Source organism: Herpailurus yagouaroundi, unplaced genomic scaffold (assembly GCF_014898765.1).
Source record: "Herpailurus yagouaroundi ecotype Mexico unplaced genomic scaffold, PumYag 159, whole genome shotgun sequence".
Classification (NCBI taxonomy): domain Eukaryota; kingdom Metazoa; phylum Chordata; class Mammalia; order Carnivora; family Felidae; genus Herpailurus; species Herpailurus yagouaroundi.
The window spans coordinates 6,583,404-6,608,273 of NW_024412400.1; the positions used below are offsets into that span (position 1 = coordinate 6,583,404).

General features: G+C 57.5%; 1 protein-coding gene across 9 annotated transcripts in view; it reads right to left on the reverse strand.

Annotated features, from left to right (window-relative positions):
* Positions 1-11,894: 11,894 nt before the first annotated feature.
* SCN5A (sodium voltage-gated channel alpha subunit 5) overlaps positions 11,895-24,870 on the reverse strand; it is a 92,741-nt gene continuing 79,765 nt past the window's right edge. For 7 of the 9 annotated variants that reach the window (XM_040479825.1, XM_040479823.1, XM_040479818.1 and 4 more), the window contains 7 exons: positions 24,221-24,343; positions 21,713-21,994; positions 19,694-19,747; positions 18,940-19,077; positions 18,202-18,306; positions 16,414-16,684; positions 11,895-13,642 (listed from right to left, as the gene is read on the reverse strand). In XM_040479825.1, the coding sequence (XP_040335759.1) occupies positions 12,411-13,642; positions 16,414-16,684; positions 18,202-18,306; positions 18,940-19,077; positions 19,694-19,747; positions 21,713-21,994; positions 24,221-24,343 (2,205 nt within the window). In that variant the 3' untranslated portion in view covers positions 11,895-12,410. The remainder of the gene's footprint in view (positions 13,643-16,413; positions 16,685-18,201; positions 18,307-18,939; positions 19,078-19,693; positions 19,748-21,712; positions 21,995-24,220; positions 24,344-24,870) is intronic. The other 2 variants (XM_040479821.1, XM_040479822.1) reach the window with 1 other exon arrangement.

Consider the following 24,870-nt stretch of genomic DNA (forward strand, 5'->3'; position numbering starts at 1 on the left):
TTTTTTTTTTTCTTTTTTAATTTGTGTGTGTGTGTGTGTGTGTGTGTGTGAGAGAGAGAGAGAGAGAGAGAGAGAGAGAGAGAGACAATCCCAAGCAGTCTCCACGATCAGCCCAGAGCCTGACATGGGGCTCAATCCCATAACCCTGGGATCATGACCTGAGCCAAAATCAAGAGTCAGATGCTCAACCAACTGAGCCACCCAGGCGCCCCAACTTATCTTCTGACACTAGATGCTCCAGGAGCATCTTCTGTTTTCTCTGGTCTAACAGTGAATCAGCCACTCCACCAAGGAGTCCTGTTTTTTAATGGAGAATAGTATTTACAAACCAAGATTTGGGTGCTGCGTGTGCTCAGTGACACTGGTGTATTATTGCTTCTGGTTAACTGCTTTTATCATCTGTTCGCTTGGATGGGCTGGTGGGGGGAGCGCTGAGGAAGCTGCAAATCAGAGATGGAAGGGAGAAAGGAGTGAGACGACCCAGAGAGGGAGAGAGTCCCCTCTCCCTCTCTAACTGTCTGAGTCTTGCCCGCCTTCTTTTTCCTTCTGTCCCTCTTCATCGTGACCTCATCTCCCCTTTCTTGGTCAGGATTCCTCTGGAGATTCCAGCTGTGGGAACCTCTGAAACCGTTTCCCCAGCTACGTGTGTGATATCAGAGGCAGACGACTATGTGACCTTTGTGTGTGAACAGCCAAAGGCAAAGATAATTTATGAGAAAGTTTTTGCTTAGAACAGTCCAGTGACAAGGTGATTGGGGAAGACACATTTGGAAGATTTCCACCTGGAAACTTTCCTTTTTCCTGCATGAAAAACACTTAGACCAAAGCCTGTGTTGAGGCTGGGAGGGGGTACTGTTGGAGGTCTGCTCTCTAATAAGCCTCCTCAGGGTTCTGGGGCCAGCAGGGAAGATTAACTGCCCAGTACAGCCCACTTGCTGTGTCCATAGGTTGCAGGTACCGGTAGAATTTAAAGGAAAATGCCTGGAGGCCAGTGAAGGCCACGTGACTGGCTTTCTCCGTGACACAAATGTAGGGTGAGCGGGGTAGCCGTGGTCCCCCACTTAGGAGTTAGTTAACTGTTTTGAGACTAGATCCGAGTCTTCCCCTCCCTGGGAGCGCTGGTATGCAACGCTGGCCCCTGGAGGAAACGTGTCAATTTACAGAAGAAGTCCAAGCTTCCAGAAGGGAAGAAAATATCCAGCTGCTCCTTCTTGAGATGAGAAGGGAAGGCGATCTGCTGGGGTAGAAGCAGGGTGCCCACCGTAAAGACCTGGGGCCACAGCCTTCGGAAATGGAATTATCCCGAGGACAGCGGGAGTCTGCGGTGGTGGCTGAGGTTTACAGCAAGGGCCTGCCTGTGTTTCATGGGGTAGGGCTGACTTCGGCATGGAGTGAAGCTTCTGTCGGGAGTTCTAGAGGCCCCGCCATGCTGAGATTCTGCCCGTGCTCTCCACTAGGGACTGGGGTTATTTATCCACAGGACCATCGCCTAGAGGGGAGTTAAAGTAGGGGCCCCCACCCGGCTCCCCTTGACTTTGAGGAATGGTACTATCTTCTGGTATCCTGGGCTGGACCCTGTGAGGTGCCTGAGTGTCCTTGATAGTGATGTGGCAGTGCTGGAGACCCCAAATCCTATTGTGTTTTTTAAACAATTCAAGCTGAAGGCAAAGTTCCCTCAAGGGGGGATATGTCATGTAAATCCTTGATTGGTTAATAGAAAAAGTTGAAAGCAGCCTGAGGCCACCTTTGCGCTCTGTGCTCTGGGGCAGTTCAGGCAGGGGGCTGGCGGGGCGGGGGGCAGTTCATACAGGTGCCTTCACAGTCCCCGGGGAAGCCAACGTTTTCCCATCACTGGCGATGTGTGACTGCCTCAAGCAGGTGCCGGGAACATGCTGTCTTTTTGAGCTCATGCTGCTTATGGTGGATATAGGACCGAATTAGGGAAGATGGGGCCTAGAACGAATTCCTAAATAGAATAAGCCCCCGATGAATTATCCATGCTACTTGCCAAGTGCTCCCTGGGGCAGATGGAGGAGGCCTGAGAGGCTCCGTGGCACCTTCCCCAAGGAAGCCTCCTCACCCACTCTTGGGTGCTCTGTCTCACCATGTTGCATCCTCAACAGCTCCCGAATCTCTCACTCTCCACAGTGCTCATCGCGGTTCAAGCTACCATGGTCCCTCCTGGCAGAGGCCCCCCCGACCTATTTTCGCCATTGGCTCTTGTCTCCCACAAAACTTTCCCTCAGGGCAGGAGGCGGAGTCTTATTAAAGTGAGCCTTACCGAAGTTCAACCCATTTAGCAGTCAGGCCCTTCCCCAAATAATACAAAGCACAGACCGAAAACCTCTCGGACAGCTCCACAGTGCCCCCGGGGCACGTCTGACTCCTCTCCTGGGAGGGACTCCCTCTCACTCTCTGGGTCCAGCCACAGGGGCCATCTTCCCTTCTGGAAGGGGCCACATTCCTTCTACATCCAGACCTTCACATTCGCTCCTCCCTCTGCCTGCAAGTACTCATCTCGGGAAAACAAAAATGCCATGCCTTCACTAGGGGTCTTCCCCGACTCCACCGCCCGGACATAATTAGTACTCTCCCCCCTGCCTCCCAGCAACACCCAGTTTTGTCACTATTGAACGGCCCTCGATTGTGGCTTTTGAGGTTAACATCTGTCTTCCCAGCTCAATTGTGAGTTACATGAGGACAGAGGCCTTGTCTGCTTCTGCTTGTTATTAGGACTCCAGAATCTGTAAGATGCTCAGTGCGTGTTTGCTAAAGGAGGACTGGACAGATGTCACAGCTTCCCCAGCTGGTCCTGTGTGTCGGCCGACATCATTCAGTGGGAGTGAGTGAGGAAGGGGAGACCGCCTTTGGCTCTGAGGCCTACTGACACTCACTCCTGGCGTCCGCCCTGCTGGCTGGGCCTTGGCCACTGCTCAGCTTTTGTTTATCTTGCAAACGTGGTGGTCTCCACAGGAGAAAGCGGGGACGGCTCGGTCATACTCCCGTAGGGTTGGCACAGGGCTTCATGGTGGGCTTTCCTTGGGGCTGGGTGGTCTTCAGCTGGGGCCTGGGAGCCAAGAAATTGGCTCGGGGGGCCATGTGGCTGGGGCCTGACAGCAGGCTTGTGGTGAGGGCACAGCTCTGAGGTGATGAGTCATCCTGGGGGGAGGAGGGCATGAGCAGGGTACCAGGGCGGTCTTGGCGGGGGCTGGTGGCTGGGCGGGGCTACCCACAATTGCGGTGACAATGAGCCTGAAGAGCTTGCCCGGTGCAAGTGACTGGGCGGGGCGGGGGCACGGCAGAGATTCCCCTCCTGCACCCCTGCCCCTCACTGCCTCGTATCCTCCCTGCTCTGGCCACCGGCCCCTAAGCCTTCGAAGCTTTGCCAGCCACCGGCCTGGCAGGCAGGACCTGGCCTGCTGGGCCTTCTCTCAGCCCCTCCTCCTCACTCCCCATGGCGCCCTGGCTGGGGCCCCAGACCTGGGTGGTCTGCTTTCCCGGTCACTCTTGTCCTGCTCCTGTCTGGGGAAGGGGGCCCAGCTCTCCTCCAGAGGTCACTTGGGGCGAGGGCGGGCTCATGGGGAGGCCTGGTGGCCCGGCTCTGGAACTGAGCCAAGGAGAGGGCTGGGGCAGGAGGGGGGCAGGGGGGAGAGCATGCTGAGCCCCTGTGGGGCAGGGGTGGCATCCCTGCAAGGCCATACCACATTCCTCGGCCTCCCAGGGCCTGTTGTCCTGTCTGGCGTCATCTGTCCTCTGGCTATTCCTTAGACTCCTTCCCGTTTCTCGCGGTCCCTCTCACTGGTGACCAAGAAGCTGGCCCCAGGCCGTTCCGCGGTGTTGTGTGTGTGATGAGGGTCCCGGGGGTGCGTGGCCGTTGGAGGGTGCCCCTGAGTGGAGGAAGGGACCCTAGAGAGGTGTGTCAGCAGAGAACAGCTTGGAATCGCAGAAGGGCCTTAGGGATGGTCCCAACCCCTCGCAGAGAAAACCTAGGGTTCTGGGGAGGGCGATGGCATTGACAGGAGCAAGTTGTCTGGGGGTTGCTTAGGGATAATACCTGTCATCACCACGCTAGACTTTTATGAGGCGCTGACTCTGTACCTGAGATCGCTGTAAGCCTCTGCACATCCTAATTTACCCCACCCTTCACGTTCCTGTTCCGCCCATCTCACAGATGAGGAAACGGGAGACCAGACTCTGGACCACACATTCCTGCCTCTGCCCAGGCAGAGCAACGGGATGTGGCCACGGCGCCCGGGGGCTTTGCTCCTTCAGATAATGATGTCGGTAAGTAGAGCGTTTGTTGAGAGCTCCTTACCTACAGTGGCAGACATTCCACCAAAGAAGGGACAAGGACCAATCAGCCATGAAGGGATATTCCACGTCATCAGTCATCAGGGAAAGGCAAATTAAAATTACAAGCTACACCCACTCCAAGGGCCAAAATTAAAGAAAAGAATAAGAAGACTGACAATACCAAACGGTGGCGTGGATATGGAGTCGGGGCACCAGGAGCTCTCAGTTGCCGGTAGGGATGAAAACCCGCGCACGCGCTTTGGAAAGCGTTTGCTAACGTGCAGAGTCAAACATACGCTGATCGTGGGACCCTGGGATTCAGTTTCTAGGGATCTACCCAAGAGGTTAAAAAAATGTGTCCATGCAAACACCCGTATACGAATGTTCAGAGCAACTTCATTCACGACGACAAAACCTTGTAAACACCCCAAATGTTTACACCAGCTATTGAACGCAAAATAAGCCGTGGCACATCCATGTAATGGAACACCGTTCGCTGGAAAGGAGCTGACGACGCGAACAGCATGGCCGAGGCTCACATGCCCTGTGCTGGGTGGCAGCAGCCGGACACGACGGGGTACGTGCAGTATTATTCTTTTTGTACGAACTCTCCAGAGAAAGCAGATCTGTAGGAACAGAAAAGAGCTCAGCGGTTGCCAGAGACAAGGGTGGGGGGACCTCCTTGGAACGATGGAAATGTTGGATAGAGTGATTTTGGTGGTGACTCTCCTGCTTATGCATTTGTCAAACTCATCAGACCGTGCATTTCAGTGGGTGAATTTTATCGTGTGTAAATCATACCTCCCCGAACCTGATTCAAGTATAAAAACGGTGGGCCGCAGAGGGTAGAAAATAGGATGATCTTGGCTGCTGCATTGCAAAAGAGACAGAAGAGACGTGAGGGAAGGGAGGGCCATGCTGCTCTCTGGGAGAAGAGGGTGACAGGCAGGGCACAGTCCATGCTGAAGTCCCCAGGCGAGGAGCACTCAGCCTTGCTGGAGGAACTAGGAAGGAGCCGTGTGGCTGACGCGGAGTAAGAGACACGGCTGTGGATGGCTCAGACAGGCACTGGGGGGCAGGGGTGTGTTATGGAGGGCTGCCCAGGGCTCAGGCTGTTTGTGGTCTGAGCACAAGGGGTCCCTGGGGGCTCTGTGCTGAGCATTTGCGATCCGAATGGCTGCTGTGTCAAGAGCGGTCTGGGGCCAGGACCAGCTGGGAGGCCCTTGTACCAATCCAGGCAGAGCTCAGACCAGCATGGTGGCGGTGGCAGTGTTGAGAAGTGTTTGGATTGGGATATAGTTCAAAGGTAGGGCCAACAAGATTTCCTACTGGGTTGGAGGTGGGGTGTGTGTGAGGGAGAGGCGAGGCAGGGAGGACGCCAAGCGTTTTGGCCTGAGCGGCTGGGAATCCGGCCGTCCCCCACCCCCATCCTCCAGGCCGTGGGGACCGGTTTCACTGTCCCCTAGGTCCTGTGGCTGAAGTCAAGACAGAGACAGAGGGGAGTGGCTCGGCCCTGCTCCTGGCTCTGGGGTTCAGGGGATGGGCTGCACATGCTGGTTATTCTATTACTCTTTATTTATTAGCCTTATTGCCTTCTGTCATTTCCTCATTGCCTCCTGTCTGGAGAGGAGACTATAAATGTGATGGATTGATACAGGATACAGGAAGCCCAATTATCTCTGTGAAGCCGGCCTCTCTTCTTGCTCAAGCCCTCCCGGCCCTCAGCGGTTCTGTGGCTCTTCCCGCAGCCGGGCACGCAGAGCCGGCCTGGTGCCTGGCATTCCAGGAAGAGGGGGTGCAGCCTGGGAGGGTGAGTGGCCGACAGATGGTCCCCCAGGAGATACAGCTCCAGGAGCCAGTGCTGGAACAGCAAGCTCGGCCCCCTGGCTGGTTGCACCTAAGATCTCAGCTCCCGCTCTCCGACGCTCTGCCCACAGAGGCTGGGCACACAGCAGGGTAGGAGGACAGGACATACCGCCTGCCCGGCCAGCCCACATCCGGGGAGGGGGGCTCCGTGTCACTCGCACGCCTCTCTGGAATCTGAGCCAGTCCGTCTCTCCACAAAGGCTGGGATGATGGGGCTTTTCTCTCCGGCAGCAGGTGCCTGGCAGCCGCCCGGGGATGCCAGCCCCGTGAGCTGGCACGGGAGGAAGTGCTTGTCCGGGGGATCGTCATCCGTGCTAGGCTTGAACTGGCCCAGCCCCCACCCCCGCCGTTCAGACTGACTTGGGACACCTGCAAGAGAGGGGTGCCTCGGGCAGGGTCCCCATGGTCCCCCCTGGGGTTCCCCAGACAGAACTCGGCAGCACCAGCCTTTGAGAGTAATATCTGAACAAAGGCCCTCGGCCAACCCCTCTGGCCTGTCTGCCTGCCTCTGTCCTGGGAATGTCCTGAGGCCCCTGGTGGGGGGGGGGGGGGGGGGGGGGGGGGGGGGGCGACAGGAAGCCTGAGGCTCATCTGTGGGATTTCAGGCATCTCTGTGATGTCACGCTGCTGCTCCCAGAGTGGAGACCCAGATTACGGTGCCTCGAGTGTGCACGTGTGTGGATCCGCGTGTGTCCCCATGTAGGTGAGGAGTCAGATGGCCCCGTGCCTGACCTTCCAGGGGAACACAGGCGGGTGGGACTGCCTGTGAGGAAGGGGCAGGGAGCGCCGAGGACAGGAAGGACTCGGGGGTAGAAGAGGGGCCCGGTGGGTGCGGCAGACCCTCCCGCTGACCTGCTCGCAGCAGGCGTGTGCGTGCACGCGGGGCCCTGCACAGCGGTGTGGACGCCTTGTGCCAGCGGACCCCGTTGTGGCCTCCCCGAGCCAGCAGCGGCTGCGCCCGTTCTGTCCCCGCTCTGTCGCTGTCCCTCCTGCCCTCCCTCCCTCCGGGCACCAGGGCTCGGGTCTCGTGGCCGCCGGGGCCGCGGGCGGAGACGCCGCTGGCACGGGGCAGGGCGTCTGCCGAAGCCATGGCCCCGGGGTGAGAGCTGACGTCTGCCCAGGAGCATCTGTCTGCCTGCCAAGGGTTGAGCTCTCTGAGCCGCATGCCTTCGCCGTGACACAGAAGCCGGCGTCCGTCCCTCCGAGCCGCCCGCCGCCTGGACCCCGGCCTCACCCCAGCACGGCGCGTGACAGCCGTGGCCCCGCTCGCACCTCCCTCCGGGGGAGCCTGCCCCCTGCCACGCCAGGCAAAGGGCCGCCTCGGGCAGCCAGGGGAGGCCCCACACGGGGGGGCCCCCGGGAAGCCCAGATGCCAGGCCTGGGCTTTGAGAATGAGGGGAGAGCCGCTGCGCGGGCCCAGACCACGCGGCTGTGTCCCCGGGGCTGCCAGAGACGAGGCCGAGGCTTCACGGTGCAGGGTGGGTGTCCCAGCCTTTCTCCCTCCACCGGCACTGGCTGGACTCCGGCCAGGCTGGCGGCTGCGCGAGGTCCCGGCTGCACGGGGAGCAGACCGGCCACGAGCCGTGTCCTCGGGCCGTTCTCACCGTTTCCACGGGGGTTTCTGGGAGGCGCCGCCCCTCCATGCCTGCCCGCTGTCCCCGCGGGCGCCCACCCGAGGCGTGTTGCCTATCCGGAATGCCGGTCGCACACGACCACACTCGTCCTCACCGCAGAGGAGACGCTGCTGTTTCAAAATCTGACTTTATCCTCAAAACAGCTGGTGGTGGCCCACGCCACGGGGATGTGGCCGGCCCCCTGGAAAGCCTCCGTCCCGTTGGGGAAAGACGATTAAACAAGTGCCACGGGAGGTTAGGGTGGCCTGCTTCTGCCCCGGTTGTGACCAAGGGACGCACACCGAGGGTGTCAGGACACCAAGCCCCGTCTCGTACGCAGGTGGTTGTCAAGGGAAATGATGCCGGACGCTGGGATCCCACAGTGCCATCGAGGGTATAAAAAGGCCCGGTGGGGTGTGCCGACTTCTTCCCTGGATCTGCAGGGGGCCTCTTGGAGAGTTTTAGCATGTTGGAGACACAGAGGACGGGGCCTTGCTGACAAAGCTCGGGGTCTGAGAAAGCGCAGGTGGACAGGTGACGGGGCCTGACTCTGCCTGGGACAGAGGCGGGGGGAGGGGGGGCTCACGGGCCGGCTGCTCCGGTGACGGCTGTGGAGCAGGCTGCGGCTGGCCATGGCCGCACCCCAGAGTGTGTGTGGGGCAGGAAGCAGGTGCTCTGAGTGCTTTTTCCAAAACCAGAGGTGACGGGCGGCAGAGAGGCCTGAGGGGTCGAGGGAGGGGCTTGGCTTGGCAGGAGGAGGCCATGGATGGACTCACAGGTGCCCGCGGGCAAAGGTCGGGGTCACAGGGGCCCCTGGAAGAGAGCGCACCTCCTGGGCTGAGGAAACTGCAGGGAGATGGCCCAGCAAGGAGTCTCCGAAAATCCCCCAGAAGCCCCCAGGAGAGTGCCCTTCAGCTGCCTGTGTGGCGTGCGGAAGAGGAGCAGCGCGGCCACCCCATATCGACTGTTCGTGGGATCGGGCGGTCTCAGGACCAGGCTGAGATCACATTCACAGCACGGCCGGAGGCTGCTGTCTTATCCCAGACTGAGCCGAACGGCCCCAGGATCGTCCCTGTTTTCATCCAGGGCCCCGGCGATTGTCTCCACTGAATAAAACCGAGAGGGACAGGGAGAGACAAAAATAAAGGCTGGGTGTGATGACACGGGCGTCATGTTTGTTCCCACACGGGCTCTGCGGGTGTTTGCAACGAGGGGTATGAAGTACCAGAGTGGGGACAAGTGATGGTCAGGGAAGGCTCCCAGAAGAGGTGACGTTAGGACGAGGCCTAAGGGCTGAGTGGAGAGGAGGCCAGGGTTCTGGGTGGAGGGAACCAGAAGCTGGCAAGGCTGTGAGGGGGAAGAGCCTGGGTCCCTGGGGGTTGGGGAGAGAGGACATCACGGAAGTTGGCGGGGGCCGGCCATGGCTTGCCTGGGCCCTGAGGCAACAGGAAGCCAGCGAAGGATTTTATCCTGGAGGGAATGATCTTGGATTAAAACACTCTGGTAGCTGAGCGGTTGGGAATAGACAAGGACGGAGGGGGGGAGGCCCCTGAGGAGCTGCCCTGGTTTCAACCCCGGCAGCGGCCAGTGCAGGACACGGAGAAGGCAGCGCCGACGGGGCGTGGAAGAGACTGCAGTCGAAGATGGCATCTGTGGGGCTCCGGATGAAACAGAAGAGCCCAGGTTGGACGGTTGGGCTTGAAGGCTTTGCGGATGTCCCAGGAGGCAGCCGGATATGCCGGCCTGGGGCTCAGTGGAGAAAACTGGGCTCCAGATAAAGACAGGACTCGAAGCTTGGCCGGGGTTGGGGCAGAGGGGGGTTTCCTGCCCTCTTCCTGCAAGTGGGCCCAGGGCCTAACGCCCTCGGTCATTCAGGCGGATGCTGGAGGCCGTGCCCCCAAGGGAGGCGAACCCAGAGACCGGAGGAGAGCCGGGAGGGGCTGGCGCCACAGAAGGCCCGGGAAGAGCAGGGGCTGCTGTCCGCTGAGTTAGGTGCTGTGGAGGGGACCCACAAGATGGGACAGAGACCCAGCCACAAGGAGGCCTCTGCTGGCCGCAGATCGCATTTGGTAGGGTGCAGGGGCGGTGGTGAGGAGCCAGGGGGAGGTGAGGGCGAGGAAGCCAGGGTCCGGTGTCCTGGGTCCAAGCCTGGCTTGACACAAAGACCGTCTGGCTGTTCTCCATGACCTCCCTCTTCCCGACCCTTCCCATCGTGGGAGCCCCAAATCCCGGCCCTGCTTCTCTGCAGTGCCCCAGACTGGGGGTCCTGGAAGGCAGGACCGGGGTGACCCCACTTTTCCTGGACCGGCCACTCTGCCAGCTGTTTTCCCGGGAAAGCAACGGGAAGTCCTGCGTGATTCTCGGGATCTCATCCCGTCCCCCCTGTACCGCCACCGCTGTCCCGGGTTGCCATCCTCATCAAAACACAACAACAGAGCCCAGGCCAGGTCATGTAAGCCATTTATTGGTTTGTTTTAAAAATATGTATCTTATTTATACACGGAGTTTGGTGAGAAGTGCTCGATTAGCTCAGACAACAGCTGGCACTTGACGCTCCCTCCTCTTCCTACCCTCCTCTCCCCTCCTGCTGGTCATCGTGCAGTTCTGGAAAAAAAAAAAAAAGAGAGAGAGAGAGAGAGAGAGCCACGCTAAAAGCTAAGGAGTCGGGCCTAGCTCACCCTGCCTCGGCCACAGCCCGGGCACCTGTCTCAGGGCTCCCGGGCCGTCCGTCCGCAGACACATGAAACCACAGCCCCTTCCGGCCAGCTGGGCGGCCAGCCGGCCTGCCTCCAAACCCGCATTCCTGCCCTGCAGTGGGCACTGAGTGCCGGGGAGGGGCACACGCCGCTCGGAGCCCGGAGCAAAGCACAGGGAGCCACGAAAATAAGGTTTCCACTCGGAGAAGTATGCCTGGGACGGTCAAACCACGTCCCACACTGGACTCAAAGGGAACACGGGAGAAGTCAAGTCCCTCGGGTGGGTGGGGTGGGGGCTGGGGTCGCCACCAAGGGAACTCGGGGCGACAAGAAGAAACGTAATACTTGACTCGCCGGCAATGCCCCCTCAGCACTGCCACGAGCTCACGATCGTCCAGCCCTCCGACGGCTCGGCGAGGTAGGTTAGGGGCAGCGGGCTTCCGGCTTCCCGGGCTGCCCCGCGAGGCGGGCGGCGGCTCTGCTGGAGAGCTGGGATCGCTCCGCCAGCCAACACTGTCACTCGCGGGGTGACAGGTCTCTGCGTTAAAAGATTTGCATATGCTAAATAGGATTGTCAGCAGCTGAAGAGGCCCCCGGGGGGAATTGGACTAGAAAAAGTATTTTTCCCTGAAAAGGCCTTCTCACAAGACCCGTGGACCGCCTGGACCCTGCCCCGGACTGTCCCGCGGGCCGGTGCCACCAGGACCCCAGGCTGAGCGAGAGGGGCTGGTCCGGGGCCACGCCGCTCTCTTCCCCAAGGAAGACCACAGTCCAGGCTCCTCCCAGGGCAGGGAACAGTTTGACCACCCCAAGGCCCCTTCGTTCCCGGCACAGGGCCGGTGATGCCCTCCCTGCTCCATCTGGAGCGTCGCTGGGCACCGCGTGGGAGATCCCCCCTCGCCACACCCGCACACAAGGTGAGAGGCAGAAAGGTCTGGAAAGAGAGCCCTGGCCATGACAACAGATTCCCTTCTTCACACGGCTGAAGCCTGTTCAGCTTCTTAGCCCTAACGGTGCCGGGCTCAGACTTCTCTTCCCGGCCTGTGGGGCAGGGCCTGCCGGGTTTGGGAGCTGGGATAAGCTGGGGGCCAGGCTGTGCGTGGGGCTGGTTCCCTCGTGCCCTTCACCTTAATGTTAATACTCTTGCAGAAGACCGGGCCCTCCTGGGAAGAAAAGGCAACATCAGTGCCCAGGACCGGCCCTGAGACCCGGGCCATTCCCTCCTGGAAGCTTTTCCGTTTCGTAGACGTGACCCCAGTATGGCCTGCATGAAAACACGGGCGGCAAACAGGACCCTGGGGACCACGGAAGGCCAGAGTGAGCCCCCACTGACAAGAACCCCTCTGCCTGACACGTGCCTGAGGGGAGCCGGGGCCACACGTGGCCCGTGTCTGGCCTCTGTGTGTGGACTGCGTGCACGCGCGCGTGTGAGGCAAGGGGGTCGGCCCTCCTGGCACCACAGCCCCAGCAGCAGGGGAAAGCCCTTCTGGGTTTCACTTTTGCTTTGAGAACAGACCTCCAGCAGCTCCACAGACACTCCCGTTTGGAGTGAAGAAAAGGCAGAGTGAATTACTGCCGATGTCCATGGAAAAAACGTTAGTTCTTTGCCCGAGTAAAAAAATATCAAATATAATAAATTTATGAAAGCCCATCCACGACACGTACAGTCTCAGCTTTGTACTTGGCCTCAGCAGCTGGGACAGCGCTGCCTCGCAGAGCGCCGGGGTGTTGCCTGGCCAGACCCGGCCACCGGCCTGTGCCCCGTCTGCTCGGCTCGGCCAACGGCCTCTGGCCGGTGGCGTGGCGGCCACAGAAAGAACTCCGCCTCGTCGATCCGTGGGGCCGAGGCCCGTCTCCCACGCCGGAGCCCAAAGCATGGAGGGCCCAGGGGGTGCTGGCTCGTGGCTGCCTCCCGGCGCGTCCTGGCCGGCTGGGGTGCGGCTCACACGATAGACTCGCGGTCCCGGTCTGGGGAGGCGGGGAAGTCCGCGAGGTCCTCGCTGCGGCTGCAGTCGGACACCCTCACCTGGGGGTTATCGCTGGTGGCCCTGGTGACGCTGTCATAGGAGGGTGGAGAGGACGCGGAGGACGTAGAGGGCGGGCCGCGGCGCCGGGAGAAGTTCTCGTTCATCACGTGGGCAATGAGGCCCTCTTGCTCGGGGGCGTCCTCTTCGGAGAGGCCGCTGCTGCCTGCCTGCTGGCGGAAGAGGAAGGAGGCGTGCTTCACGGAGCGCTGCAGCAGGTGCCTCCGGAAGGCCCGCTGGATGATGGTGGCCGACACCTCCTCGTGCTTGCGCCGCAGTGTGGTGGTGATGGGCTCGTAGGAGATCTTGGACGGGTTGGCCGCCATGAACTTCTCCTCCATCTGGATCTTCAGGGCGTCCATCTCCCCGGACTCACCCAGAACCCTCTTGGTGAAGGCGAAGAGGATGTCCATGCAGTGGATACGGTCCCCGCTCACCATGGGCAGGTCCATGTTGATGAGGCTTATCTGGTTGGGCTTGGCGATGCGCAGCGGCTCAGACAAGGCATCGGCGAAGTCGGACAGGGCCGAGTACTCGATGAACTGGGTGGCCTCCGGGTCGAACTTCTCCCAGATCTCATAGAACATGTCGAAGTCGTCCTCGCTCAGGGGCTCAGTGCTCTCCTCCGTGGCCACACTGAAGTTCTCCAGGATGATGGCGATGTACATGTTGACCACGATGAGGAAGGAGATGATGATGTAGGTGGTGAAGAAGAGGATGCCCACGGCCGGGCTCCCACAGTTCCCCCGGGAGCCGTTGCTGTTGGGCAGATTGGGGTCGCAGTAGGGGGGCCCTGTGTTGAGGATGGGGCTGAGGAGGCCGTCCCAGCCGGCCGACGTGGTGATCTGGAAGAGGCACAGCATGCTGTTGGCGAAGGTCTGGAAGTTGAACATGTCGTCGATGCCAGCCTCCCACTTGACGTAGGCGAAGTTGGCCATGCCGAAGATCGAGTAGATGAACATGACGAGGAAGAGCAGCAGCCCTATGTTGAAGAGGGCAGGCAGGGACATCATGAGGGCAAAGAGCAGCGTGCGGATCCCCTTGGCCCCTCGGATCAGCCTGAGGATGCGGCCGATTCGGGCCAGGCGGATGACTCGGAATAGCGTTGGGGAGAAGAAGTACTTCTGGATGATGTCTGAGAGCACAGTGCCTATGGGAAACAACAGAGACCATGGCCACCCATGCACTTCTGTCCTGCCTTTAGCCCCACATCACTGGAGGGGGTGTCTGTACAGCCAGGAGCTAAGGAGAAGAGAGGCCACTTCAGGACGACTGGGTTGACCGGGGCAAGCAAAGACCCTGCGTCCCCCCACCTCTCTTGGTCTTTCATTCTCATCTCTGATGCAGGAAAGGAGGACCCAAAGTACCACATCCTTTGCAAAGTGCTTTCCCAGACCTCTCGTCCCTTAGTCTTCTGGGACTACCTGCACAGCAGAGCTGGACGGGGCCCATGTTCTAGATCTTGGGTTCTGAGGTCTGAAGGGACTTACTCAGCATCTGGGTGGCCTAGCATGGACCAGAGCTCAGGCTTTTCAGCTTCTCATTACTCAAAGTGCGGTCCGAGGGCCAGCAGCCCTGGGATCTCCCGAGAGCTTATCACAAATGTGGGATCTCAGCTCCACCTCCAGACCCACTGCGCTTTCATAAGCCCAGACGATTCACGGGCACATTGGAGGGCAAGAAGCACCGGCCCAGAAGTCAGGGTTCTCCCCCACGCCACACCTGTCACAACTCAGCCTCTCTGAGATAGCTTCTGTCACCCTCCCAACCCTGCTCGCATCCAGGGCTTCCCACCCCTGGGTCTCTATTGACTAACCCTGGGTTTGGAGTTTGAAGAGGCAGGGATATAAGTTATAGGAGAAAGAGTGAAATACACTTGCTTTGTATTGGCCCACATGACCTTTCCAGATTCCTCACGTAATGTCACTGGCTGACACGTGTCCTGTTTACTGTCAAGAAGGCACTGGGCTGAGCATTTTATATCCATCCATTTAGGCCTTCCGGGCACCCTAGGGGGGAGTAAGCTGATACCATAATCCTCATTTTCCAGAAGAGGAAACTGAGAAGTGAGGTAACTTACCCATGTTGTCACCTAGTCAGTGAGACGCTGGGACTCGACTCAGACACTCTGGCTCCAAGTCGACCTGTTAACCAAGCCTCTGCAGTATGGCCAAGGACCAGGACCGGTAGTGTTCCCTGAAGCCTCTGAGAGTGTCCCTCATCGGCCCCCTTGCTGCGGCTGACATCCTGCATTCTCTAAAGCTTTTCTCTAGTCCCACCAGGCGTGCTCACCCTCACTCTTGCCTGGGACCTCCCAGAGTATTTCCTCACTCTACTTCCAGCTTCTAGCCATCCTCTGTCACTGCAGCTATGACAGCCCCTGCCTTAGCCCCTGTGTTTCCCTCTGAGTTCACCAAAGGCAAAAGATGTACGTGGCAGAAAGAGGAAAGTCAGCCACCTCATGGCAGAATTGCACGGTGGAGGGGTCAAGAGTTTGGGCTCTGAGCCCAAGCGATGAGAGACAAAAAAAAATTGGGACTTAATCAAAATGAAAAACTTTGTGCTTCAAGAGACGATGACCAAGAAAGTGACAAGACAACCCACGGAATGGGAAGCAGTATTTGCAAATCGTGTATCAGGCGAGGGACCGGTATCCAGAATACGTAAAGAACTCTCGCAACTCCACGATAAAAACATAAATAAGCCAATTAAAAAATGAGCGAAGGATGTGCATAGATGCTTCTCCAAGACATTTCCAGTGTTACATACCAAGACAGACACACCACAGAAAATGACCAATGAGCACATGAAAAGATGTTCAGCGTCATTAGTCATTAGGGAAGTGTGAACCCAAACCTCAACGTGGTTATCACTTCGTGCCCACCAAGGTGACTATAGTAAGACAACAAGTGTTGGCGAGGGTGTGGAGTAACTGGAACCATTATACATCGATGATGGGAATGTGTCTACTTTGGAAAACAGCTTGGCAGTCTCTCAAAATTTTAGATCAATGGTTTCCAGGGGCTGGGGGGACGGAAAATGGGGAGTGACTGCTAAAAGGGTATGGAGTTCCTTTTGGTGGTGAGGGCAGTCGCCTAAAAGGTATGGCGGTGATGGTTGCACAACTCTGTGAACATACTAAAAACGACTAAATCTACTTTAAAGGGTAAATCTTATGGTATGTGAATTGTAGCTCAATACAATTGTGCTGGTTATGAACCAGGAAAAGGACCCTCACCAGAAAACATGACCGTGCTGGTGCCTTAATCGGGGACTTTCAGCCTCCAGGACTGTGAGAAATAAATTTCTGTCATTTCTGAGTTAGCCAGTCTGGTGTTTGGTTAGAGCACCCCAGACAGACTAAGTGTGAATCCTCTCTCTTCCGTCCCCAGTTGCCTGACATCCTCGTCTCACTGCTGACTTTATAAGGTGGAATGCACGAGGTGAGTGATGTCTGAAGGAGCCTGGCCCACAATGTGGTGACTAGACTCTAGAATTTTCCATCTCCAGGGATAACTTCTACCCTAGAGGGCCACCTGCTCCCATCCCTGGAGACTCACCTCACCCTGAGTAAGCCCCTTCTTCCTTCAACCTAGGCTGCAGGCTTTCCCTTGGGAGGGCAGGGAAGTCTGCCCAGCCCCCGCTCTCCTTCCCAGACTCATTCTTGAAGCTCTCACAGAGAGCAGAAAGCTGTGTTCCAGGGTCCCATGGAGTGGGGGGGCATGAGGGGGTGCCGGCTTCTCTGCCAGGATGGCTCCCCTGGACTGAGTAGGCCTTCCCAGACAAGTTCTCTGTGGCTGTGTGTGTATGTGTGTGTGGTAGGGAGAGGTGAGGAATGCAGAGAAAAGAACGGAGAAGACTAGTATGCTTGGCATTAAGTACAGACCCGGGACTGGAGGAAAGGCCAACTGGCATACCCACCCACGATGGAGAGGATGACAACCACGAAGTCGAAGATGTTCCAGCTGTTGGTGAAATAATAGTGACGCAGGGCAGCCATCTTGATGATACACTCGCCTGTGAAGATGGCTACGAAGAGCAGGTTGATCTTGGCCAAGATGTTGACCTTCTCGGGGCTCTGGTCATCTGTCTCCACCATCATGGTCACCATGTTCAAGCAGATAAGGAACATGATGGTGACATCGAAGGCTTGCTTGGTCACAATGTCAAACAGGAAGCCCTGGTACTTGTTCTGAAGGGAGGGGGAAAAGGATGGGCTCAGCAGGGGCCTCAGATGGGCTAGTAGGCCCCCTGTTGCTGCCCCTCTGCTCAGACCTTCCACCCTCCTACTGTACCCTCCGCTGAGGCCGACACCCCAGCCAGACTGTCAGGGTGAGGGGAGGAGTCAGGAAAGGGAAACAGCCGGTCTCTCCTGCTTCCAGGCCCGGCCCTCAGGCCCCCTCTTCTCTGAGGTCTTCCCCATCCACCTTCAGGAAGGGATTTCTCCTACCCTGAGCTTCCTTAGAACACGCACTGTGCTTCTCTTTTTGTTTGTACCGATGGCTCAAGGTCAGGTTTAAAGTTCAATCTGGAAATTGGATCGGCCCTCAGGTTAACAAATTTTTTCCACTCTTTATGGAATTGACTTTTTTTTAGCTGTTTATTTATTTTGAGAGGGAGAGGGAGAAGGAGAGAGAGAGAGAGAGAAAGAGAGAGGGAGAGAATGCCCAGCTGGCTCTACACTGTCAGCACAGAGCCCAACACAGGGCTCAACCTCACAAACTGAGATCATGACCTGAGCCCAAATCAAGAGTTGATGTTTAACTGACTGAGCCTCCCAGGTGCCCCTGGAATTGATTTTATTTATTCAATTAACTATATTTGTAGGTCTTTAATTGTTAGCCACCTCCGATTATTTGGGGGAAAAACAGAAGATTACAAATAAGTGAACACAGGGATGCCTACGTGGCTCAGTGGGTTAAGCATCTGAGTTCAGCTCAGGTCATGATCTCATGGTTCATGAGTTCAAGCCCCACGTCGGGCTCTGTGCTGACAGCTCAGAGCCTGGAGCCTGCTTCGGATTCTGTGTCTCCCTCTCTCTCTCTGCCTCTCCCCCACTCACGCTCTGTCTTCCTCTCAAAAATAAACAAACATTAAAAAAAAAAAATAAGTGAACACACACACACACACACACACACACAGCTGACCTAGAATAAAGCATGGTGAAAGGGTAGGAATTAGGCAAAATCGATGAGATGGATTTCAAAACTGGGCCTGTCACTTCCTAGCTAGTGATTTGGATTGTGTCACCTAATTACTTTGAACACTGTCCTCCACCCCCTTTTCTAGAGAGGGGCTTCGTCAGTCAGCCCACGTGCCAGGGGACTCTGGGCCACATCTGTCCCACTCAGGGGTTGCCAGGAAGAGGCTGTGAATGCGGGTGGGTGTGCAGACGCTGTCCTGCTCTCCCTGGGAAAGGCTGCACTCCGGCAGGGGCGGGAGGGAGCTCTTGGAGGCAGAGGGACTCCCGTGGGAGGGAGTGCTCCTGGTTGTAACAGTCCTCCCAGGCCTTCCTCACTTTCTCCAGCAGTCTGAGGCCTCCGTGTGGTCAGAGGCCTGACAGAGCCCCTCCGTCCCTGGGCTGACCGAGGGCCCTGGGCTAGGCTGAGAGACTGTGAAGAGGCCTTGATAGCTGGTCCTGGGGAGGGGGGCTTCCCAGGCCCCCTCAGCACATCCTCCCCACTCCTGCTGAATCGGGAACTGGCTCACCAGGGGCCGAGGGATGGGCTTCTGGGGCTTCTTGGAGCCCAGCTTCTTCATGGCATTATAGTACTTCTTCTGCTCCTCTGTCATGAAGATGTCCTGGCCCCCTAAGTGCAGAGAGACAGGCACCAGACTCATTTTGGGCTTCCTAGGGGCTCCGGCATGGGGGGCACAGGGATCCTGCCTACTTGATGAGGGTGCCTCGGTCGGCCTCCTCCTCACTTCCTCTCCTGCTGGAGAAAAGTATGTTGCTGGAGATTCGCCAGAGATTCCTCCCCAAATCTGCTTTTCCAGGGTCCCTGTCTCCCTTCACTTTGAGGGCTCTCTGGCTTTGTGAGATGCAAATCCACTCCCCATCTCCCCCCTCCCCACCCCGGCTCAGCTCAGCCACCCGGAGGTTCTGTCTGTCTACTTGGTCTGCCCACAACCCAATCATGGCCTGACCCGGGGCCACTGTCCCCCTTTCCCACCTTCCTGATCCTGGTGAATAGTCCCATCGGCCCAGCTCCTCTCAGGAGCCTCACCTGTCGGGTGGACTAGGGCAGGCCTGGGACCCCTCCATCCACTCCAACAGACTGGGCCTGTTACCTCATGGACGCCCCTCTCCCACCCAGTCCAGCAGCAGCGGGAAAAGGACCATCTGCAGCAGGAAGGCCACACGGGGCCGGGGCCCGGAATGGCTCCTCAGTGCCCCGGCCCCCAGCCCGGCCCTGCCAGCCCACAGGAAGCAGGCGCTCTACGTATCTTTTTCTTTTGTTGGTTGAAGTTGTCAATGATGACACCGATGAAAAGGTTCAGGGTGAAGAAAGACCCGAAGATGATAAAAATGACGAAGTAGATGTACATGTAGAGGTTGTATTCCCATTGGGGCTGCTCTTCAAACTAAGGGGGAGAAATCAGACAGGGGGATCAGACAGGTGGGAATGGGGGAGGGCCGGCTGGAGATGTCCCCTCCACGGGTGAGAGGGTGTGTCCACAGGAAGGTCACCAGCACGGGGCTGTGTGTCTGTGTGTGCATGCGCGTGCAGAGCAGGGCCGGGGTGGGTGGGGAAGGGGTTCAGGAGGGTGACGGCTCAGGGCTGACGCGGTGGTGCCGTCTGGCTTCCACCCTGGGCCGTCGGGAGGTTCGAGTCTGTTCAGCACCCCAGTCTTCACTGAACTATCAGTGTGATTGGGTGGGGTGCAAAGACACAGAAGAAACTTGATCTGCATTTCTATTCCTTCTACCCTGTCTCTCCTGGGGCAAGACTAAGAATCAAGCAAATGACAGTGAATTTCATTTGAAAGACATTTGAGGATTTGGGGCTCTTTGGGAGACCATGCAACTCTGCCCCAGGGCCAGGCCTGGGCGTTCCAGACAGGCTCGACTGCAGGTTGACACGAGACATCTGGCCTGTATGGGGTGGGCTTATGCGTGTGGACACGGATTCCCTAGTGGCCAAGCATCCGGGAGACTCAGGTGCCTGACTTGGTGGGAGAGGCCAGCGTGGTTACCTACCCCCCTGGAGTCCACAGCCGCATACATAATGTCCATCCAGCCTTTAAATGTTGCCTGGAAGGAAAAGACAAGAAAATCACTTAACTTCCATCTATTGAGGTACTTAGGGCTCCTATCTGGACAGATGAGGCCAGGGACTATCCTCCTATGAGAAGCTAGCATCCCGCCCCAGCGCTGACCTGGCCCCCTTTGCCGTGTCCCTCAGAGAACCAGTGGCTTCTGCTCCAGGGCCTTTCAGGAAGGTCCTGAAACATCTCAACCTCCCCTCGTACCTACGGGGGTCCTCTTGCCATGGGTGTGTTGGTGAATGGCTAACAAATGGCTTTCCAGAAGCAAACAAAGCCCTGATTGTTCTGTTCGCCAATCTCTCGGTGTAAACACTCCCCTCACGGCCAATTTCAAGTTATCAACGTCTCCTTACTGAACACAGACTTGGGAAGAGACGCACAGGAGCCTAGCATTACAGTATTTCCACTGTACAGCTATAGCTCATGTAAATAACCTCAAGAGCATAGAGAGTAATAGGCAGTAATGGTGAATTTTGCGTTTTTAAATTTATTTTAAGTGATCTTTACACCCAACATGGGCCTCAAACTCACAACCCTGAGACGGAGAGTTGCGTGCTCCCCCGACTGAGCCAGCCAGGCGCCCCATGATTTTGTGTTAATGTCATTTAGTGAATTATCAGTTTATAAAATCTAATTTTTAATCAGGGCTTGCAAAGTATCTGAAAATGCAACAGTCAGCTCTTGTAGGCTACACAAACCTGCTCCAGCCCACCCTCCAGAGCGGTAAAGGAGGAGGTCGCACAAAATGGGGATCCGGTGTTGGCTACACTGTCTGCCCCAGTCGGGGCTGCTATGAAGGTTCAGAAAGGGCCTGAGAGACATGTGGTGGCGAGGCCGACTGCCCAGGGGGATCTCACTTGTGTCCTTGGCCGAATTCCAAACCTGCCCAAGCCTCCTTTCAGGGTACAGTTGTCCACACACACTTTCAGGCCTGAGGGTTCTTATGACACAGGTAGGGCAGATGGGGAAACTGAGGCTGCCCCAGAGGAGGCAGGCTACTTCAGCTCGCCGTGCCACGAGGCCCTGCCCTGTGGAGAGAGGCCTGGAAATGCTCTGGAAACTGCTGGAGAGCATCCAAGGTGATGAGATGCTTGTGACTCTCTTTCCAGCCGCTGTGTTGCTTTGTCTGGAACGGCTGGCAGTTCTCAGTCTACAAATTCTGTCACCCAGAGGGAAGTCCCAGGAACAGAAGGCTCTCTGGGTTTGGCTTGAATCTTGTCCTCTAGGAGGTATTTCAGGGGAGTCTTTGGAGAGAGCTACCCCTGGGATTTAAGGGAGGCCCGCAAGAGTGAGGAGATGTACATTAAGTCCACTGAGTGTCCCTCTGCTTTGGGGACGAGAGACAGGTATCTGGTCTCAAGACTGGGTGGCAAGAAGCTGTGGCTGTATGTGTTACGGTTATTTGTAGGTTAAGTTTATGGCATGTATCATGCTCACTGAAGCCACCGTCCTCCCAAATCAATGGAAACTTTGGAAAGACTGGGTAGGGTCATGTATGTTTCAACATCACACATCTTGCACATCAGAGGTAGAAGTAAATATGTTCTCTGAAACAACACAGGAGGTATTGTTACCTTTTATAACACAAGGCTGGAGTTGCAGCTTGGCTAATAGTTCCGACTCTGCATGTCTATGGTCTTTGATTTTTAACCTGTGCCATCACATTGCCAAGCTGATGGCGTGAGGTTGTCCACCTGACTACTGGCTGGGGGGTTGGTTCTGCGTCAGGGCTGAACCCCCATGCCGTGCCTCTGGGAGAATGTGGTATCTGTTCTAGAATGCAAAATCCAGAGACTACCCAAGGAGCCATGAAGTCTCTGGAGAATCCTTAGCCTTCTTTGGGCACTGTGACCCTATCGTGAGGAACCAGAGTGGCCCCACTGTCCCCCTCCTGCCCACACTGTGGGTGAAGGTGCCTGTTGCTGGAAAACCAGTGGGAAGAAGGACTTACCACCTGCAGAAGGGCCAGGTACCCGGCCCCTACGTTGTCAAAGTTGACTTTCACCTTGGTCCAGTATAATTCGCCAGTCACATTGAAAGACTCGCAGTCACTCTTGTTGTTCACGATGGTGTGGTTCAAAGGCAGGTCTCCTTCAGTCTGGTTGATGCACCGCCCAAACTTCCCCGCAAAGAGGTTCACGCCCATGATGCTGAAGATGAGCCAGAAGATGAGGCAGACGAGGAGGACGTTCATGATGGAGGGGATGGCGCCCACCAGGGCATTGACCACAACCTCAAGGAGACAGAGAAGAGGCTCAGTTCCTGGGGGTGCCCAGAACATATGCTCTTTTCGAGACCCGCCCCTGCTCCCTCCCTGAACTTGTTGCCTGCAGGTCCCTGTGGGGGTGGGGGGGTGGGGGGTGGAACACTTCCTGTCCCCAAGGAAGGGCCACCCCTGGCTGGAAGCCCTGATGGGGAGTAAAAGGAGAGATGATGGAGAGTGGGGCGGGGGAGAGAACACACACAGACACCTTTCTTATGTTTTTGGTCCTGCCCTGAATCCATGACCTTCAAACTGAATTTTCAACAGGGTCTGTCTGGTTGAGTGTGCCGGCGATCTGATGGGAGAGGGCCTCCGGAGACACATTCTCTGAGCTAAGTTTCTGGTGTATTTTGGGGTTGCTGCTACTAGGAAGGATGGGCGTTCTCCCTAAAGCACGCCCAGGGGACCTCTGTGCGGCATGTCTGGCGGGTGCCCTGGCAGCTCTCCGGGGCTGCGGAGAGAGCAGAGCGGGGAGGGCAGGGCGTGTGGGCGCTCCCGGTGCCCCTCTCCCTCCTGGCAGCCAGCGGCTCTCTGATCCCATGGAGCCCTGGCGTCGTTCTCTTCATCGACACTCACAGTGCCCGGCAGAAGCTCCCTTGGCAGAAGCATAGGGGGCACTCTGCTCCACTGAGGGCCCAAGCGCCCAGCTGTCTGGGAGTCGGGAAGGTGTTTGCTGTGCAGACGGGAAGGGAGGCTGGTGCGGGGCTGTGTGGTGGGCCTGGGGCTGGACGGGCAGTGCGACACATGCAGATGAGAGAGGGCCCCTGGTCCCGGCAGGCGTGACGAACAGGGTGGGACACCCAACCCCCCGGTTTGCCCTCGGCCGGCTCTGTGGCCAACAGCCACAACAGAGGCGTTCCTGGCAGCTTGCACCGCCCCATGTCCCTCTGGAGACAGATGCCCTCGCTCCCAAGAGACCTTTGGCTTAGGCAGGATGATTCACTTGCGAATGGTTTCCCACCAGGAATAAGTGACTTGTTTCTCTCTTGGGGGTGTGGGCAAAGGTCGGAACCGACAATAAGGAAGGCACCTGTTGGGCCGAGCACCGGGTGTTACATGCAAGTGATGAATCACTGAATTCTGCTCCTGAAACCAATACTACACTCTATGTTAACTAACTAGAATCAAAAGAAAAGGACAAAAAAGTTAAAAAATAAAACCCCAACAAAATGGGGGCGGTGTGACAGTGTCTGCAAGGTCAGTGAGACTCAGGCACACAGATGTGGCTGCTGAAGCCACAACAGAACTGTGTATGTTTTGTAAAAAAACAAGTAATGCAAAACACACGCGCACACAAGTACACGTACGTGCGTGTTTTCTTGCTACGTATGACAGGTAAAGTTTTTTTCTTGGTGGGGCTTTTAAATTTGCCTTGCGTGGCCATATTTGGTAAAATTTGGTGACCTGAAAAATGCTTAGGGCTCTGTACTTAAAAATCCGCGTAGGGGCGCCTGGGTGGCTCAGTCGCTCAAGCGTCTGACTTCGGCTCAGGTCAGGATCTCACGGTTTGCGGGTTCGAGTCCCGAGTCGGGCTCTGTGCTGGCGGCTCTGAGCCTGGAGCCTGTTTCGGATTCTGTGTCTCCGTCTCTCTCTGCCCCTCCCCCCAGCTGTACTCTGTCTCTCAGAAATACATAAATGTAGAAAAGAATTAAAAACGAAAAAGAAATCCGTGTAAGAGTTTACTAAGCAAATGACAACTAAGAGCTGGTGCTGAGAATATAGCTGCTTCCTCTGCTTCCTCGACCTTCATGACCACGGCCCTACTGCCCATCGCAGACCAAGGAGGACAGCCTGTGTCTGCTGGAGGGCAGGGCCCACAGATGGGCACACGGATGGCCCCCGCCCCAGAGCAGAAGCAGAGGGGCTCCCTGGCCAGTGGGGCTGGGCGGCAGCCGAGAAACCCACACCCAGACCTCACTTCTTTCTCTTTGTCGGGTTCTCCTGGCCCTCGCGGGGCCCACGGGGCTGGAGGTGACAGGCCTCGAGGGAGGGATCTCACAGCTCTCCACCCTCTGGGTGCCTGTGAGCCCAGCTGACCCTGTCCTGGAGGTTTTGCACCATGCTCCAACTGGGGCCGGGGCGGGGGGCCCACGGTCCCAGCTCCGGGCTGGGCCGCTTGGTCAGCGGGTGAACATGGGGGCCCCTCAGTGGAGTCACCTCCCACTGCCCTGGCAGGAAAGCAGCCACTCCCCTTACCCTCATGCCCTCAAATCGGGACAGGGCTCGCAGGGGTCGGAGAGCACGCAACGTCCGCAGTGACTTGATGGGGCCCATCTCTGCGAAGCCCAGGGTGTTGGCCACCAGGCTGATCAGCGAGACCTGTGGGAGGTAAGGAGGGCGGGAGAGCCATGGGGACAGCGCTAGAGGCAGGTGGGAGGGCTCCTGGCCCACCTAACGCACGGCTGGTGCCAGAGGGCCAGCAGGCTTTCCCCGCGTCTAATCTTTGCTATTTCTGGCTGCGTCGTCTTCACGGGCTGCCGCGCCCTGGGCTGGCCTTGCTGGGGCCCACGAGGCTGGGTGTGAGACCAGTGTGTCCCCGCTTTCAGATCTTTACTAAGGGCCTGCTCTGTGCACTCACTAACCCAAGGACTTGGGGTGCCTTATCCCTGTTCTCCTGTAGAAAACCGAGTTCCAAAGCCAGCCGCTGGCATGGAGGGACAGGCACACAAAGCCTGGGCTTTTGGTCCCCGCGGGCTTGCCTTCAGGTCAAATTCCTTTTGGGAAGGGAGGACTATCCTGGGTTGACCGTGAGCAGACAGGCCATCCTGGGGCTTTCCCCCAAAGCCGGACGTCTCGCCATCGGCCATCTTCAAAGACGGTAGGCACAAGCGGAGCGTCTATGGCCC